The sequence below is a fragment of the Budorcas taxicolor genome, chromosome 14 (genome assembly GCF_023091745.1).
Source record: "Budorcas taxicolor isolate Tak-1 chromosome 14, Takin1.1, whole genome shotgun sequence".
In the NCBI taxonomy this organism is placed as follows: domain Eukaryota; kingdom Metazoa; phylum Chordata; class Mammalia; order Artiodactyla; family Bovidae; genus Budorcas; species Budorcas taxicolor.
This window is the reverse complement of record NC_068923.1, coordinates 13,715,680-13,733,627: the sequence shown is the minus strand read 5'-3', so window position 1 is coordinate 13,733,627 and position 17,948 is coordinate 13,715,680. Positions and strand designations below refer to the sequence as shown.

General features: G+C 52.4%; 1 protein-coding gene across 3 annotated transcripts; it reads left to right on the top strand.

Annotated features, from left to right (window-relative positions):
* Positions 1–7,398: 7,398 nt before the first annotated feature.
* LOC128059150 (zinc finger protein 250-like) lies at positions 7,399–17,745 on the top strand. 3 transcript variants are annotated; one of them, XM_052651550.1, is made up of 7 exons: positions 7,399–7,440; positions 9,960–10,067; positions 13,150–13,243; positions 13,455–13,581; positions 13,672–13,785; positions 15,666–15,707; positions 15,860–17,745. In XM_052651550.1, exons 3-7 carry the CDS (start codon positions 13,199–13,201, stop codon positions 17,182–17,184), a joined length of 1,653 nt encoding a protein of 550 aa, XP_052507510.1. In that variant the 5' UTR covers positions 7,399–7,440; positions 9,960–10,067; positions 13,150–13,198; the 3' UTR covers positions 17,185–17,745. The 3 variants fall into 3 exon arrangements, with proteins under 3 accessions (XP_052507510.1, XP_052507512.1, XP_052507511.1); XM_052651552.1 differs by lacking the exon at positions 15,666–15,707; XM_052651551.1 differs by lacking the exon at positions 9,960–10,067 and having other exon boundaries at positions 7,411–7,440.
* The last annotated feature ends 203 nt before the right edge of the window (positions 17,746–17,948 follow it).

Genomic DNA, 17,948 nt, shown 5'->3' with positions numbered 1-17,948 from the left:
TCCTGCTAGGCCTCCTGGAGTCTCTGGACCACTCATGATGGCACTCAGTTGTCCAAGGGCTTCTGATGCAAGAAACTGCCCTCTTTCCCCCATACAGTATGCCACTAGAGCTGCAATTACTGAAACTGGACCTCCTGAGCCCATGACCCCCTGTACCCAGCTGCTCATTACACTCTGGGTCGCAGAAGCAATACCCAACAAACTTAGGGGCTGCCGAGCTGCCTTGGTGCAGGATGGAGCTGAACCTGGGCCTTTGGCCTGCTCCCCCTGCAAGAGGAATAGCCTCACCTGTTCTCAGCCCCTTTCCAGATGTCAGGCTGCTGGACCCTGTCCACCTGGGGAGCTCCAGGGTGGGATGAATTCGGGGGAACAGCAGTGGGAGTTCCAAGACAATAGGCAGAGAAGTGCCAACTGTCATGGAAGATGGAGCTCAGAGGGAAGCTGCTCCTCATTTCTAACCAGGACGACCCTGATACAGGGCCAGACTGGAGGGTCAGCATGACTGGCCAAATACCAGGCAGTTGTCTTAGCACCCAGTGACAACTCACAGCCTCATCTGCACATTTCTACAAACTTGTGCTGTCACCTAAGAGTTGAACCCTTTGGTGTAAAAAGCTCCAGGAATCTCTTGCCTCACAGATGCCCCCAAATACTAATCAAGCTCTCTAGATGGCTCTCCCTATACTTAGGCACAACACGAGGCCTCCCCTGCATGCCCTCATCCCCTCCAGAGTTCCAGGTTTTACTGAGAGTGGCCAAGGCGCTCTTGTCAGTTTTACCTGCTGCAGGCTGCAGAGTCCACACAGCTCGTTTAAACAGGCTCTGAATTAGCTGAGTGAAACATGGTGTGTCTCTCATCAAACATCAGGGTGAGTGGTGACTAGCAGGCTGGCACCTTGAGGCCTCATCCTCCTCATTTTGTGCCCACATCTGGAAAAGCAGAAAAGCCAGCCGAGTGCTCTGCCCTCTGATGCCAGCAGGAGACTGAAGGCATCCAGGCCCTCACCTGGGCCCAGGGACCTTCCCTCCAGCCGCTCCTGCTGACTGCAGTAGAGGCCCAGGCTGGTGACCCTTCTTGCTCTCAAGCCACCTCAGACCTGTTCCAGAGGCCTTCTCTACCCTCCTCAGAGACCTCCTTTATGTCAATAATAAAGCTTTGCATAGCTTCAAAAAACCAGAAGCCCTGCTTGGCCTCCACACCTTCTTCCACTTTGGTTTGGACGTCTTTTTCTTTGGTTTATGGACGTCAAGTTCCTCTGTACTGTGACTTCTCCCTCAACTCCTTGTTCTGACAAAAGCCTGGCTGCTGTGACTGCACAAGTTCCCCGGAGCCCTCACCCTTTCCTATGACCTCGAGAATTAGAGATCAGGAGGACGATCTCCTGGCTCCTGATTTCCACATCCATACACTTCTGCCTTCAGCCAATAATGCCAGCTCCGTTGAGAACAACAGAAAAGCAGCCCTAACAGCTCAAAGCTGCCCTGCGTTACAGCTCCCTGGGCAAAAAATGCCAGTTGGGGCCCCTAGGCCCCGGCTCCAGGTGGCTCCCTGGTACCAACTGTGCCATGGTTTCCATGTGCTGGCAGAGTTCTGGGAGACTCCTCCATGGATCCCACAGCCCAGGCCTCACAGATGATGAATGTAGGGGAAAAACTGTCCCTTGACACCCATGGCCTCTCCGTGCAAGGAGAAGCAGGGAGACTGGAGTGGTGTGTGAGAGCAGGGCCAGGGTCCAGGACCATCCTGAAGTTTCTATGGCTTTGGAGGCAACTTAGGTCTGAGTGGAAAACAGGGCCTTGATGCCTGAGGACAGTGCAGGCCACGCCAGAGCAGCCAACCACGTAGGATGAGGTTGGTTCTTTCCCCTGGGGCTTGGCAGACACTGGCCCCTGGGCTTCCCTGGAAGTAACACAAAGGCATGGGGGGAGGTGGAGGTGGCCTGACTGCAGGTACCCTGTGAGGCTTATTCTGTATGCAGGCCCTTCTGGGCTCATGGGCCAGACTGTGAATCTTCCAGACATCAGAACATTGACTGGGGAGACCACTGCCAACTGGAAATGTGATAGAAAGATGGCCTCAGATTCAGGGGAAAGGACCAATCTCATTCTATGTGGTAGCGGGGTAACAAGATAGCCTTTTGGAAAAAGGACAAAACTAGACTTACTCTTTACATCTCTTAGCAGAATAAAGTCCAAATGGAACAGAGATTTAAATGTAAAGAAACAAAACCAGATGAGTACTGGGTGAAAACATAGGTGGATTCCTCCAGAACTGGGAAGTTAGGGAAATTTTACTGTAGCTTGAAATCAAGCAACAATAAGGGAAAACATGATAAATTTCATTGCACAGAAATAAAGTTTTGCAGGACCAACACTTTTGTATTCAAAGTAAAAAGACAAATGGTGAACTGGAGGAAGTGTTTACAACTTATGTTATACATAACACATAAAAATTAATGTACATAAGGTTATTTAAAATTAGGGTTTCATTTTCAACAAATGTTGTTGTAATTATTGCATAACCGTATGCCAACAAAGTGAATCTCAATCCTTGCCCCACACCATCTAAAGAATTTAACTCAAAATGTATCATCAACCAAAATGTACAGCAGAAACTTCTAAAGGAAAACATAAGAGAAAACCTACTGACCTTCACTTTGGTCAAGATTTATTAAATAAATAATCTTTGGTGAAGATTTATTAAATAGGACACAAAGAGCAGGGATTTTCGAGGAAGGATTCAGTGAGTAGGAGCTCATCAAGATTTAGAACATTTGTTCCTCAAAGGAAAAGGCAAAGCATAAACTGGGAGAAAATATTTGCAAAACATATATATCTAAAAAAGGACTTGTACTCCATGCTATAAAGAAGTCCTGGTGACTTCCCTGGTGGTTCAGTGGGTAAGACTCCATGTTTCCAATGCAGGGGACCCTGGTTTGACTCCTAGTTGGGGAACTAAGATACTGCAAACTGCAACTAAGCCTGTGAGTCAAAGCTCCTGAGCTCACACAATCTACAGAAGCCCGCACTGCAACGATGACATGGTGCAGCCAAAAATAAAATAATAAAAAAATAATTTATGAAAAGTGATTTTGGAGTCTACTCTTTATACCATCTCTCTGGTATCATATTGATTGCTTATATAACTTGTCAGTTGCATCAAAAAAGACTGTAAGTGCTTGCAATTTTTAATCTTAGTGTTAAGAACAAAGTTTTAAAAAATCTACAATTTATGTCACAAACGGTTAACATAATCAGTTCAGTTCAGTTCAGTCACTCAGTCGTGTCTGACTCTTTGCAACCCCATGGACTGCAGCACACTTGTCCATCACCAACTCCCAGGGCTTTCTCAAACTCATGTCCATTGAGTTGGTGATGCCATCCAAACATCTCATCCTCCATTGTCCCCTTCTCCTGCCTTCTATCTTTCCCAGCATCAGGGTCTTTTTCAATGAGTCAGTTCTTCAGATTAGGTGGCCAAAGTACTGGAGTTTCAGCTTCAGCCTCAGTCCTTCCAATGACTATTCAGGACTGATTTCCTTTAGGACGAAATGGTTTGTTCTCCTTCCAGTCCAAGGGACTCTCAAGAGTCTTCTTCAACACCACAATTCAAAAGCATCATTCTTCGGTGCTCAGCTTTCTTTATAGTCTAACTCTGTAGTGCTTCTAAAATGAGAGGGAAGAGACCAACAAGCAGGTTCACAGAAAAGTCAGTGAAAGTGGCTCTTAATCATATGGAGATGCTCAACCTCACTCCCAAGAAAGATGCAAAAGGAAATTACACCAAGATGCTATTTCTTGCTTCTCAGATTGCCAAAATACCAAATATTTGACAACATTCTTTGTTCACAAGGCTGTAAGGAAACCTCACCAGCGGAAATGTAAGATCCTACAACCCTGTGGAAGGGAACTGGGCAACACACAGAAAAACAGATACAAATGCCCATTTCTAGGAATCTATCCTAAAATTAAACCGGCCAAACTGAAAAGACCTAACTAAAGCTACTTACTACAGCACTAATTTTATGGCAAAAGATGTCCAGTAATAGCAGACTGGCTGAATACACGACAGCACATTCACAAGGGAGGTGAAGGCAGCTGCATAAAGGAGAAAGGGACATGCCCAGACGCTGCCAAGGAGAGGTGGCTGGATACTGACAGGAAAATGCCAAAATGTGGGGCCAGTGGGAAAGAAATACTGTTCACTGACATTCACTCAGATTTTATGGAATGGAGCCAGAAACCATAGCATTGATAAATGGTTACTGATAGGGCAGCATGGTAAGAGACTGGTGGGAACAGGTAGAGAAGAAAGTCTTCTGAATGTACTTTCTTTTGTGTACTGGACTTTGAAACCATACAGGGTTTCAGTTCAGTTCAGTCGCTCAGTTGTGCCCAACTCTTTGCGACCCCATGAACTGCAGCACGCCAGGCCTCCCTGTCCATCACCAATTCCTGGAGTCCACCCAAATCCAAGTCCATTGGGTCAGTGATGCCATTCAACCATCTCATCCTCTGTCTTCCCCTTCTCCTCCTGCCCTCAATCTTTCCCAGTATCAGGTTCTTTTCAAATGAGTCAGCTTTTCGCATCAGGTGGCCAAAGTATTGAAGTTTCAGCTTCAACATCAGTCCTACCAATGAACACCCAGGACTGATCTCACTTAGGATGGACTGGTTGGATCTCCTTGCAGTCCAAGGGACTCTCAAGTCTTCTTCAACACCACAGTTCAAAAGCATCAATTCTTCGGCGCTCAGCTTTCTTTATAGTCCAACTCTCACATCCATACATGACCACTGGAAAAACCATAGCCTTGACTAGACGGACCTTTGTTGACAAAGTAATGTCTCTGCTTTTTAATATGCTGTCTAAGTTGGTAATGACTTTCCTTCCAAATGTACATGATCATAAAACAAAATTGTATCAAAATGTTAAAAATGTAACTTTAAAAAGCAAACAAGTGAAATAGTAGAGTTAAGGTCATATCCCAAATGGGATATATCCTAACAGCAAGAAGAAATGCAAAACAAATCTGGACTCTTTTCAATAATCATAGTGTTAATAATACTGACATTGTTATCTGACATCATTACATATAACTAATAAATGTGTTTATATAATTAGAACCTAGGATTTTAAATACGAGAAAAAACTGCCTCCATCTGGACCTGAGGATGAGCCAGGGGACACTGTGAGTAGCAGTGGTGCCCACCTGGACCTTTAACGGCTCATACCACCTCTGGACACTCTGATTCACATATTGATACTGTGTATTATCTGCTTTCCCCACTCACAGGTAAAGCCTATGAGAAAGGGACTTACTGGGAATGTTGCTTGTTTTACCTACTCATGTAGCCCTGGCACTTAGAACACTGCCTAGCATGCAGGAGGCGCTCAATAAATACCATGCCTTTGAAGAGTTGCAGAGCTGGACATACACACAAAAGCTAGTTGAATTGCTTAAAAAAAAAAAAAAGCAAAATGTTAGCTGCTGAAACTAAGCAAACGACAGACATTGCAATATACTTTCAATTTTTATGGATGAACATTTTTAAAATAAGTTGTTGTTCAGTCTCTAAGTCGTGTCCAGCTCTTTGCAACCCCATGGACTGCAGCCAGGCTTCCCTGTCCTTCACTATCTCCCAGAGTTTGCTCAAAGTCATGTTCAATGAGTCAGTGATGTTATGCAAACATCTCATCCTGTCACCTCCTTCTCCTCTTGCCCTCAGTCTTTCCCAGCATCAGGGTCTTTTCCAATGAGTTGGCTCTTCGCATCGGGTGGCCAAAGTATTAGAGTTTCAGTATCCGTCCTTCCAATGAATATTCAGGACTGATTTCCTGTAAGTTGACAGGTTTAACCTCCTTGCTGTCCAAGGGGCTCTCAAGAGTTCCCCAGCACCACAGCTCAAAAGCATCAATTTTTCAGTGCTCAGCCTTCTTTATGGTCCAAATCTCACATCTGTACACGACTACTGGAAAACTCACAGCTTTGACTATACAAACCTTTGTCGGCAAAGTGACGTCCCTGCTTTTTAATACGTGATCTAGGTTTGTCATAGCTTCCCCTCCCTCACCCCCTCCAAGGAGCAAGCATCTTTTAATTTCATGGCTGCAGCCACTGTTCAGTGATTTTGGAGCCTAACATAATTCAGCAGTGGAAAAACCACAGCTTTGATTATATGGACCCTGAAATAGCTGGGAAGAGAAAAAGAAAGCAGGGTGTGCTGAGAAGATCCTAGAAGCATCAGTTCTCTGCCAGGACTAATGTTGCCGGGCTCAAGTTCCTCATTGTTAAAAGGTAAACTGAGGCATATTAGAATTTGTGAAGAGCTTATGTGAGCAAACAGAAGATGGAATAGTGGTTAGGAGCGCTCTGCCAGCAGGAGCTCTATTAGTTTCTATAGACGGAAAAGCAAAGCAAGGGCTTTGTCAGGCCACGACTTAAGCCGTCAACTTAATTGGAAAGCCTAGCTGGGGGCTACCAAGGCAGCAGAGCCACCCCCAGCCTAATGGCCTCCTCCTTTAATTATGTTAACACTGGCAACTGGCCAAAACCATCTAGGATGGTCCAAAAATAGGGCCAAATCGGACAACCTGGGTCCTGAGCTTCAGTCTCTTGGCAGAGAGGACGCTGCCTCACCGGGGTGTGTGGGGCAGACGAGTTGCCTGTGGGAAGCTGACCTCACCTTTCCCGAGTAGAAGCCCTGCCCCTGACGCCGGGGCCCGCTATCCACAGAATTACTGCCACATCCTGCCCCACTTCCAGCCTCGGGCCTTTCCCCAGACCACCTTTCCTGCCAAAAGTCGGGGCACTAGCTTGGTCCTCCCAGCCAACGAGCCATCTGGAAGGACCCCTTGGGGGAGACAGCGGGTGCGGCAGGCAGCAGCGACGGCCACCTCTTCCTCTCGTCCCCGCTGGTCCTGCCCTGCCGAAGTGCGCAAACACTAGCGTAGGGGGACGGGGAGGAGGTCGCCGCCACACAAGACGACCACCGCCAGCCAGCGCCAGGCCCCGCCTCGGCAGGTGTGACATCTGGAGGCAACAGGGCGAGGATCCACAGAGCCGGAGGTACGAGGTACCCGCAGAAGCTTCCGCGAGGCCGCCGGATGTGCAGCTTGTAGGAGACCCGGACGCGGCGTGGCCTATCTAGCCGCGGTGGAGGCTGCGTCTCTCGGTGGCTCTGGAGAGTGCGTCCGTCAGGAGAAAGGCTCAGAGCGGGGAGGGCGGGAGGGCGGGGCCCAGGGCGGGGAGGGCGGGAGGGCGGGGCCCAAGGCGGACTGGGAAGTGTCGCGTCCTAGGAGTGGCGGCCTGGGAGGCGTGGGCGGGGCCCTTGGGGGCGGGGCGCCCTGCGATTGGCGGATGCGCAGACGGGGCGGGGCGCCCCCTTTGTCTGAGTGCGGTGCGGGCGGCCACCCCTGCGGGTGAGGCAGCTGCGGGGACGGTGAGTCAGGGCGCGGGCTACATCTGCTCCCTCTATCCGCGCGCCGGGGTGGGGGGCCAGGACCCTCCACGCGATCGGGTGCTGCCCGCGAGCGTCCCTTGCCTTTCCCTGCCCATTCGGAGCCCCTACCCCGCTCTCGCCTCCCCCGGGCCCTCCCCGCTCCCGCGAACGGCGAGCCCTACGCTGCCGGTACTCGGCGGCGCCCGGAGCTCCGGCCTCGCGCGGGGCCTGGGTGCGGGCCGGGGGCGCGAACACTCATTCCACCGGGATCGCCATCGGCATCTCTCCGGGGAGAGTGCTTCGTCCCGAGTCCACTCCCGCCTCCATTTTTATCGAGGCTCGTCTCTCGGTTATTTATGAAAGCCCCTTTCGTGAGCGCGAGCAGCCATTCCCGGGGTCCGCGGGCGCCTGCCCAGCGCGACGCTTCGGGGCCGGGAACCCGGACCCTCGGTGTGCGCTGCCTGGCGTTTCCGTTCTGATCAGCTTGGTTCTCTAACGGGTGTATCAGACTTTCTTCTCAGACTATCATCTGACTCCGGTTGTGATGTTTGGTTCTAAGATGGAAGATTTCGAGTGTTCAGTGGTCAAATATTTACCCTCGAGGCTTTTGGCTTTGTGCTGTGTCTTAAAGGGCTTTCCCTACTCCAAGTTTAGTTCTAAAATAAACTCGTTTTCTCTGGTACTTGTGAAACGTTGGCTCCATCTGGAATCATTTTGATGTGGGGAAAGTTGGAAATCCAGCTTCAGTGTTTTCCCTAAACCCTGGTATTTCTGACACTACTGAATAACTCATTTCGCCGTTGCTTTGGAAAACCACCTTTGTCCAGTGTTAACTTCTCCCAAGTCTTGGGTCCATTTCTGGCATTTGTGTTGTTTTGATGTGAAAAGGTTTTGATTTTCATGCACATCTGTGGGTTTCTGCTCCCCAGAGTTTATTCAGGTTCTTTTTATCATATAATTTTAAAATTTAGCTCTTTTTCATTCATTAGCTGTGTGCTTTCAGTATATGATATGAAATGATCTCATTTAATTTCTGTTCTTTTTTAAAGCTCAGTTACAGCTCAGTTTTATTCAGCAAATAAAGGATAGTACACCCTCAAGGCGTGAGGGCAGGCTGCTGGGACCCCAGAGGAGAGGCTAATTTCTGCTTTTGCTTAGCTTTCTGGGAGATTGGTTGAGCTTTGTGCAAAGGACTAATTTTAGACCTGTTGTCTGAGTGAGGTTACTGGAATGTCTTCCCCAGGATTTTAATGCCTGGCCTATCTTGTTTGTTTATAGATATGGCCCTGCTCTGCCCTTTCTAGTCCAGGACTGCTTGGCTTTCTGCATTACGACTTTGTGGATACAGGGGGCAGCATTAACATATTTTTAAGGTTTACTTTAACCTTGTTTCTTGCTGTCTGTGACTAGAACTGTTTTCCCTGAATATTTTCTGACTCCGTGTTGCTGCTGTGTAGAATAGCTACCTGTGTGGATACATGTCTGTGATCATTTACCTCTGAAGCATGTAGGGTTGTGGTTTGGGCTTACAGGTGGATCAGAACTGCCTCTTTGGAAGGTGCTTCCAGCCTGGAGAGCCAGGCTTTGAGCAGATGAAGCAAGAGGAGCGGGTCTTCCAGTGGGAAAACCTAGGGGTGAGGATGGTAAGGAAGAGTGGGGAGACCCTGGAGCTATCCACCCCAGGCCAGGGACTGCAAGTGTGCGTGTCGCACCTGTCACCGTTGGCGGGGTCTTTGGGAAGAAGATCTTCAGTAGTTCCAGCAAGAGCTGCTGCTGCTAAGTTGCTTCAGTCGTGTCCAACTCTTAGCGACCCCATGGACTGCAGCCCACAAGGCTCCTCCGTCCATGGGACTCTCCAGGCGAGAGTGCTGGAGTGGGGTGCCATTGCCTTCTCCGCCAGCAAGAACTAGAAGTTACTAAAGCTTAGCTTACAGAACAAAATAACGTTGAATCCTAAGCTCTCTCGTCTCTGCAGCCCCGTTTGCAGTTCCTGTGCCTTAGTCACCACCCGAGCCAGAACTCACTTGGAAGAGTGTCTCACTGCAGTGTGATCACTGCTGCAGAGAACATTGGCCTGCTCTGCTTTGGTTTGGGTTACTCTCTGGGGCGTGGGTGGATGGGTCACTGTTGTGGGCACCCCTTGGGCGGGTGCTTTTTGTACTTGTTTCTGTGTTGGGGGTGGTATGGCTTCCCTCAGAGCCAGTTTGACCCTCCATGGTGTTAATTCCGACTTCGGGGACCATCTAAACAGGACTTGACCTGCTCACCTGCTCTCCCTTCCTCCCTGAACTCCTGTTGCCTTGAGCTATGGGCCCTGAGTAAAAGCCAGCTTCAGTGCCTGGGTGGCTCTGTTGTCATCCCTGTGGTGTCAGTCAGCAGCCTGCAGTGTTTTTTGCATGTCTTTTCATTCCACGCAGATTTGTTCTAGGAGACCCAGACCTTATCTACCAAAGTACAGGTAAAGAAAAATGAAAAACTAGTTAGTTTCACTTTTACATGTTTTCTTTCTCTTTTATCAGAATATAGAGTCCTGTTCCATTTGAGCTACTATAACAGAGCACCGGAGACCGGGCAGCCTGTAAAACAGCAAATGTCATTTCTCACAGTGTGGAGGCCAGACATCTGAGGTTAGGATCAGCAGAGTTGGGAGCCCTCATCCTGGGCTGCAGACATTGTGTCCTCACGTGGAGGGAGGGGGCTCTTATCAAGGGGACTCCACTCTCAAGACCTGAGCACCGCCCCTGCCCCCCAACATTGAACATTAGGTCATTTGGAGGCACAAACATTCAGAGCAGAGCAACAGGCATACTTTATGATATACTGTTTTCCTTCAGTACTTAGAGGTCATCCTGGGTAGAGCTCTTCCGCTTTCTGTTTTCCTGTTTCTCTGGAATTCACTGGGTGGGAATCTTGTCCCCTTCTCTGCCCCGCCTCAAACAATTGCCCGGGGGTTTGAGTTAATCTCATCAGATGAGGTGACACTTGAGTTACATGCTCTCTTGAACCTTGCTGTCCTCTGAAGGCCCTCAGAGGAGCTGTGTCATCTCAGTCTGGTGTGCCTACTGCTGTGGACAAGGGCTCACATCCCCTCGTGGTCCTAGGGTCATTGTTGTGCAACAGGAGCATCGTGAACACCTCCATATCCTGTTCTTTCGCTGACCTGTCTGGCCGCTTGGCACAGCCTGAATCTTGGTCTTCGTGGGTGCGGGACTGGTGTGGAGAAGGACTGGTGGGTAGAAGGACTGGTGGATTTGGCAGCAGCACTATCTTGGAGTCTGTTCTGAAACCACACAATTCATGTGGGATTCGAACTCACGAGCTGAGACTCGAACCCACTGTCTCTTAATTGAAACCACACACCTTTGCTCAGGACTTACTGAAAGCTCAGGTTCTGTGTCTCTCAGTGCAGAAGGAAGGAATTCACAGCAGGATGCAAAGTGATAGGTGAGAAGTGGATTTATTTAGAGAGATACACATTCCTTAGAATGGTGTCTGTCTCAAAATGCCCTGAAATGTAAGGTGGTTAGTTTCTATGGGCTGTGTAGTTTCATAGGCTGCTGAATAGGAGGACTAATCCAACTATTTCAGGGAGGACCAGGGGCTTCCAGGAATTCAGGAATTGGGCCACTGCCCACTTTTCACTTTCTGGTCATCTGGCCATCTGGTCATCTGGTCATCTGTGTTGTCATTTAGCTGATGTATTGCAGTGAGCATATAATAAGGCTCAGCCTCCACTGGAAGGGGAGCCTTCCGCCATCTTGGGCCTAGTTGGTTCTAACCAGTTTATGTCTCATCTTTAAGGGTTGTGCTCAGTCCCCTTCCCTTCTGGTTTCAAGTCCATCCGAGGAAGGCGTGCATTGCCCAGAGGTATGTCTGCTGCACCTAAATAGGCCAGGTGACTTTCTCACCTGAGGGAGAGCTAGCAGAAACCCCACTTCCCCACTGCGGCTGGAGTAGCTGCTCCTTCGGCACTTGTTGCTGTTCTGAAGGGTGGAGTGTGGAGTCATTTCTCCTGTAATTTCATACACTTGTTCAGCCATGCTTGAGCCACTGGCTGCTCCGCTGGGACTGGCAGGGGGTGTGAGAACGATGAGGCAGAGGCGCCCAAGGTGGGCCGGGAACGGTCTTAATGAGAGGGTGATGCCTGAGCGCCAGCTGAGGGGCAGGAGGCAACTGGCCGCGGGGAGGGGCGCTCAGAGAAGGGCTCCCAGCAGTCTCAGGAGCGGAGGCGGGGCTTGGAGCGGAGGCGGGGCCCTGCGTCCCGTGGGGGCGGGGCTTGGAGCGGAGGCGGGGCCCTGCGTCCCGTGGGGGCGGGGCAGGACTGTGCTGCCACTGGAGGGCGGATCCAGTGGGCGTGAGAGGGTGGGCAGGACACCGACTTCAGGATCTGGGTCGAATGCAGGTGCCAGACCAGGGGCAGGCCAGGCCTGGGGAGGGGGTGGGTGTCGGGGCTGGATGTTAAGTGTCTGAGGTGCTAGAGGACACCCATGAGGAGATGGCCAGCTGGAGCGGAAGGGGGTTGCCAGCTTAGCGCACCAACAGGAGCCCTGTGCTCCTGGATGTTCAGGCCTGTGGGGCGGAAGCAGCTCAGGTTACAGACATGGGCTCGGGCAGGAGCCGGCCTGGCTGGAGGCCTCGGGCTGAATGATCCAGTAGCTCCTAGATTAGCTGTGCTGGCTGCCAGAACCCACGGGGAACCCGCGAATGGGGTCCCTATGGGGGCTCATTGTTAGATCCTGCCCAGGTGTGATCAGGTCATCGTGAAAATGACTGTCTACCTCCTCTGGGTTCCCAGAGGACCAGAGCTGCATGGTTCAGGGAGGCAGTATCTCGTGCTGGTGAGGGTGGACAGGGGTGCCCGCCGTGACTGACTTGCTGGAGACTGGGGTTACCCACCGCTGACAGCAGACAAGGATTTGGTCATATGGAGGTGAGAGGAGACCCTGACAGGGGCCACTTCGGATGGAGGGGACGGGCCACCTGAGGGAGTGGCTGGATCAGGCCATAGGGAGGATGACTGTCCATGAGAGATGACAGGTGTGGGCAGCTCTTCTAGGGGGTGTGGGCACTGGAGTAGCCGCAGGAGGCAGCGGCTCCCCCGCTGTTGGTTCTGAGAGCTAGTGAGGCGGGACCAGCCCCGTTGTTTCCAGTTCTTCATGCCTGGTGGCACCCTCATGCCTGTTTGTCCAACATCAGTGTTTCAGATGAATTCTAAGCTAACTTTATCCACTCCTTTCATTTTTCCCAGGTGATGGGCCTGCTGGGCTTGTGCCCCCTTCTGTCTGGCGGGGTGGGTGTGGTACACACCTTAGCAGTGCTTGCTCCAGTGTTCCCAGAGCCTGCCCAGCCCCAGGCCTCCCCATCAGGTGCTCAGACCGAATCTCGGGGTCCCTCTGGATGCATCCACCAGAACCGGGCTCCCACTGGAGCCGCCAGGCAGGACCAGGCATGCCCAGGGCATCAGCGGGTCCACAGGAGGGTTGTGGTCCCCACACCACAAGTGCAGCCTCTCCTCATGGGGGTTGTCTCTGGAGGCAGTCAGGCCTGGTGTTTCCCCCTCCCCATGATGCGCTCACCCAGCCCTGTGTGTGTACTGCAGGCCATGCCTGGTAAACTGGGCAGCCTGGCGGCCCTTGGGGTGCATGGCATCCCCAGGCGTCTTGGGTGGGACCATCCTGGGCCCCTCATATGCTCCTTCCTCTTCCTCAGCCCTACACGCTTCTCCGATACCGTCTCCCTCAGACGTGCCACGGCCCAGATGATGGCGGCGGCCCGGCTCCTGCCGCCACCAGCGGTGCCTCAGGTGAGTAGCCCAAAGGCCTTTGCGGTGCCCCTGCCATCCTCGCATCCTCCCACTCCCAGGGGCCTGGTGGCATCTTGAGCATCACTGCATTTTGAACACTGTGGCCCCTTCCTGTCGCCCCCCAACCCCCATCCATACCCCACCCTGCTTGCACCCTCCTTGTCTGGGACATGGACTGTGAGTCCAACCTGCAGCCCCCCTGTTGTTCCAGGCCAAGGTGACCTTCGAGGACGTGGCTGTGTTCCTCTCCCAGGATGAGTGGGACCGTCTGGGCCCCGCCCAGCGTGGCCTCTACCGACACGTGATGATGGAGACCTATGGGAATGTGGTCTCCGTGGGTAAGGCCCCCTGCAGGCCTTGGGAGGGGGGCTCGGTGAGGGTGCTTGTGGATATTGTACAGACGAAAGGACTTCCCTTCCCATGAGCAGGAATTCCAGGATCCAAGCCCGAGGTGATCTCCCAGCTGGAGCGAGGAGAGGAGCCGTGGGTCCTGGACAAGCAGGGCAACGAGCAGCTCAGGGGCTGGGGCATCAGCCGCTCAGGTGAGCGCGGAGTGGCCTCTGTGCACTAAGGGCTGTGCACCTGCGGGTGCTCCTGAGGTCTGACCTGGCAGGGACTCTTGCAGGTGAGTGGGCAGCAGGCAGAGGCCCAGTGCAGGGACTGGGCAGGGAGGTAAGTGCAGCTGGGTGTGGGTTGGGTGCCTTGAGGCAAGGTGAGCACATGTGGCTGCCGGGCCCCTGACAGGTCCCTGCTCTGAATGGACATCAGAGGTTGAGGGACATGGGCTGGTTTCGGGAAGAAGGAAGCACCAAAGTATGAAAGGGAAGTTTCTTAACCTGACTGAGTGCGGCTAGAGCTGTTTGCCGTGAGACAAAGGAGCCCACTGTCCACAGCTGTCCTGGGGTTCCATCCAAAATTGGGCAAGACCAGATGCAATAGCACAAGTAAAGCTGTAAGAATTGGAAAGAAAGAGGAAAAGCATTGCTTGTAGTTCGTGATATTGTCTATATGTGAGAAGACTGATCAGGACCTCCTTGGTGGCCCAGTGATTGAGAATCCGCCTGCCAGTGCAGGGGTCACAGGTTTGATCCCTGGGCCGAGAAGATCCCATGTGCTGTGGAACAGCCAAGCCCATGTGGCACAACTACTGAGTCTCTGCTTTAGTCCGGGAGCCACAGCTACTTGGCCCACGAGCCACAAGCGCTAGAGCCTGCATGCCTAGAGCCCATGCTTTGCAGCAAGGGAAGCCACCTCAGTAAGAGGCCTGCATATCACAACTCGAGAGTCACCCCGCTCACTGAAGCTAGTGAAAAGCTGTCACCGCAGTGAAGACCCACCGCAGCCAAAAATGAAATAGATAAAATTATATTTAAAAAAATGCAAACAAGAACATGTTGACGTCCTAGGCACAGACCCCTACAGATGCTTCAGGCAGAGTCCGTCTTGGAAGTGCCTTTCCTGGTGTAGGGACTGCTTGGTTTTGGAGCCTGCTATTTTTCAGGGGCTCTTGTTGGGGTTTGAGGAAGTCCATTGCACAGTACCTGTCCTAAGTTCTGAATAAATTCAACAATGAAGCTTACATCTCAGTAATGCTGTTACCACCAAAAAAAGGGAAAATTGATAGGACTTGAAAATATCCCTGTTACAGAAAAAGCAAAATCCAGTGAATGTGGCCGGTTGCCATTCAGTATGCTTCCTAATAAGAAACCCCAGAGAGACCCTAACCCCCACAATCAGGTAGGGAGGGCTTCTGGGTCTTGGCCATGAGGCAGAACATGGGTCCCCTGGACTGAGAAGGTCCAGCTCTCATTGGCTAAGTCTTCCCCCCAGGTGTGCCCCCCTCGGGTCTTGCTCTGCCCGCTGGGCTTCTCGCTCTAGGACATCCCTCAAGGACCGTTTTAACACTGTCCCCAACCAGGCCTTGTGGAAACTGGAGGAAGCAGCAGAGGCGTTGCTGAGATGGGCCTGGGAGAACTGGCTCTGCCCCGTCCCCGTCCCCTGCTGTCACAGCCCTGCCCGCCTGTCGAGTATCCTGGATGAGCGTCATTCTGAGTAGCCAGTCCTCCTGGGACAGTCCTGTTTCCTGGTGACGTCTTGTCAGTTCAGTGGCTCTGTCTTCAAGGTTTAAAATCTGCCATCCTCAGCATACCCTGCTCCACCCGCTCAACCTGCAGTGCCCCTGACCTGAGTGTAGGGACACCCCTGCCTTCTCGGCCATCCTCACTGCCACCTGCAGGCCTCGTCTTGTTCCCCAGGTGGGAGTCTGCAGGACGGGCTCTCAGGAGCTCGCGCTTCGCTCCTGCAGCCCCCTCCCTGCCCCGCACAGTAGCAGGTGTAGTCCTGCCTTGGTTCTGCCTCTCATGGCCTCTGGACCCTCCAGGGAGGGCAGGGCTGCGGCTGTGACCGTATGTACCCTTCACAGGCTCTCGGATCGGACCTGGCCCTTCTCCAGCCACACTGTCAGGTGGGCACCTTTCCTGTTTGTCACCCGCTGGTGACTTCTAGCCTTGGGCACTCGAGGGCCGCCCTGTACCAGTGAAGCACCTGCAGGGTGGAATGTACTCTGCAGTCTCAGAGCGGGTGAACACGCTCCCTTTGCTTTTGGTTTTGTTTTAGGATGTGAGCCCAAGGATCAGGACCAGAACGCAGACTCCAGCCTGAGGCCGCTCACTTCAGAGGAGATATCAATGATTCTGAGGAAAACGCCTGCCGAGTGGAGTGATCCGGGAAGTTACGAACCTGAGCAGAGTTTCCGTCTGAGTCCCAGCCCTGCCGGCCCCCCTGAAGGCCAGGCTGTGAGCCCCAGCGCGCCGGTCGCCCAGCGCCCGGCCGTTCCTGGCGGGGAGAGGCCCTACCGGTGCGTGGAGTGCGGGAAGTGCTTTGGCCGGAGCTCCCACCTGCTGCAGCACCAGAGGACACATACTGGGGAGAGGCCCTATGTGTGCGGTGTGTGTGGCAAGGCCTTCAGCCAGAGCTCGGTGCTCAGCAAGCACAAGAGGATCCACACGGGCGAGAAGCCCTACGCGTGCCACGAGTGTGGAAAGGCCTTTCGAGTGAGTTCGGATCTCGCTCAGCATCACAAGATACACACAGGGGAGAAGCCACACGAGTGTCTCGAGTGCCGCAAGGCCTTCACGCAGCTCTCGCACCTCCTGCAGCACCAGCGCATCCACACTGGCGAGCGGCCGTACGTGTGCGGTGTGTGCGGCAAGGCCTTCAACCACAGCACTGTGCTGCGCAGCCACCGGCGGGTGCACACGGGGGAGAAGCCGCACGAGTGTGCAGAGTGTGGTCGCGCCTTCAGCGTGAAGAGGACCCTGCTCCAGCACCAGCGGGTGCACACCGGGGAGAAGCCCTACGCCTGCGGCCAGTGTGGCCGCGCGTTCAGTGACCGCTCCGTCCTCATCCAGCATCACAGCGTGCACACTGGCGAGAAGCCGTACGAGTGTGGCGAGTGTGGCAAAGCCTTCCGGCACCGCTCCACCCTCCTGAACCATGAGCGCATCCACACGGAGGAGAAGCCGTATGGCTGCTACGCCTGCGGCAAGGCCTTCGTGCAGCACTCCCACTTGACCCAGCACCAGCGGGTCCACACCGGGGAGAAGCCCTACGTGTGCAGCGAGTGCGGCCATGCCTTCAGCGCCCGCAGGTCCCTGGTCCAGCACCAGCGGGTCCACACCGGCGAGCGGCCCTTCCGCTGCGCACAGTGTGGCAAGGCCTTTAGCTTGAAGGCCACGCTGATTGTGCACCTGAGGACCCACACGGGCGAGAGGCCGTACGAGTGCAGCCGCTGCGGCAAGGCCTTCAGCCAGTACTCGGTGCTCGTGCAGCACCAGCGCATCCACACGGGCGAGAGGCCGTACGAGTGTGCGGAGTGCGGCCGCGCCTTCAACCAGCACGGCCACCTCATCCAGCACCAGAAGGTGCACAGGAAGCTGTGACCTTGCCTGTACGTGAAGCCACACTTGGGAGCTCGGGCTCCCAGCCCTGGGAAGCCTCCAGTCTGGGCGAAGCCCCTGCCAGTGACACCCAGTGTCACCGAGGAACTCACGGGCAACACCGAAGCGTCTCTGTAAGAACTTCAGAGGACACCTCATTTGCTTCTCTCACCGTCTTAAAGTTACGTCGCAGAGTAGTCTCACAATGTAGTGAGTTTTGGTAAAGACAGCTACTATTCTTTATTAACGTTAGTTAGAAATGAGAAACTAAAGGAAGTTTCAGCATAAGGACCACTGTCCCAGCAAAACTTCCTCACGCTCCAAATAAAGGTTTTTTTTCTTAGAATATTATATGCCTTTCCTAAATACAATGGTTGTTCTGATTATTGCACTTAAAATTGGGATGTTGGACTATATTTTCAGTATTCTGTTAAACAGTAAAGTACTGTGTAGATAAAATGGTATTAAAAATATAGTTACCAAGTGTCATCATGTAATATGGCTGAAAATCCTAACTGTGTGAAACTACTTGTTTTCTATGAAAATGATCTAAAGATTAATTAGTGAGAAATGATATAAATTTAGAAAACCCTTCATCTGGTCCTTTAATTTTATTTAAGATCAGAAGGGATGTCCTAACTTATTAGTGAAAAGTCAACTCAAAAATGGATCTTTCCCCTGAAACCTTTGCAGATTCATAGGATGTCTTGGGCTTCGGGGCCCATGTGGGCTTAGGACTTTGTACTCAGAGCCCAGACCTCACAGCT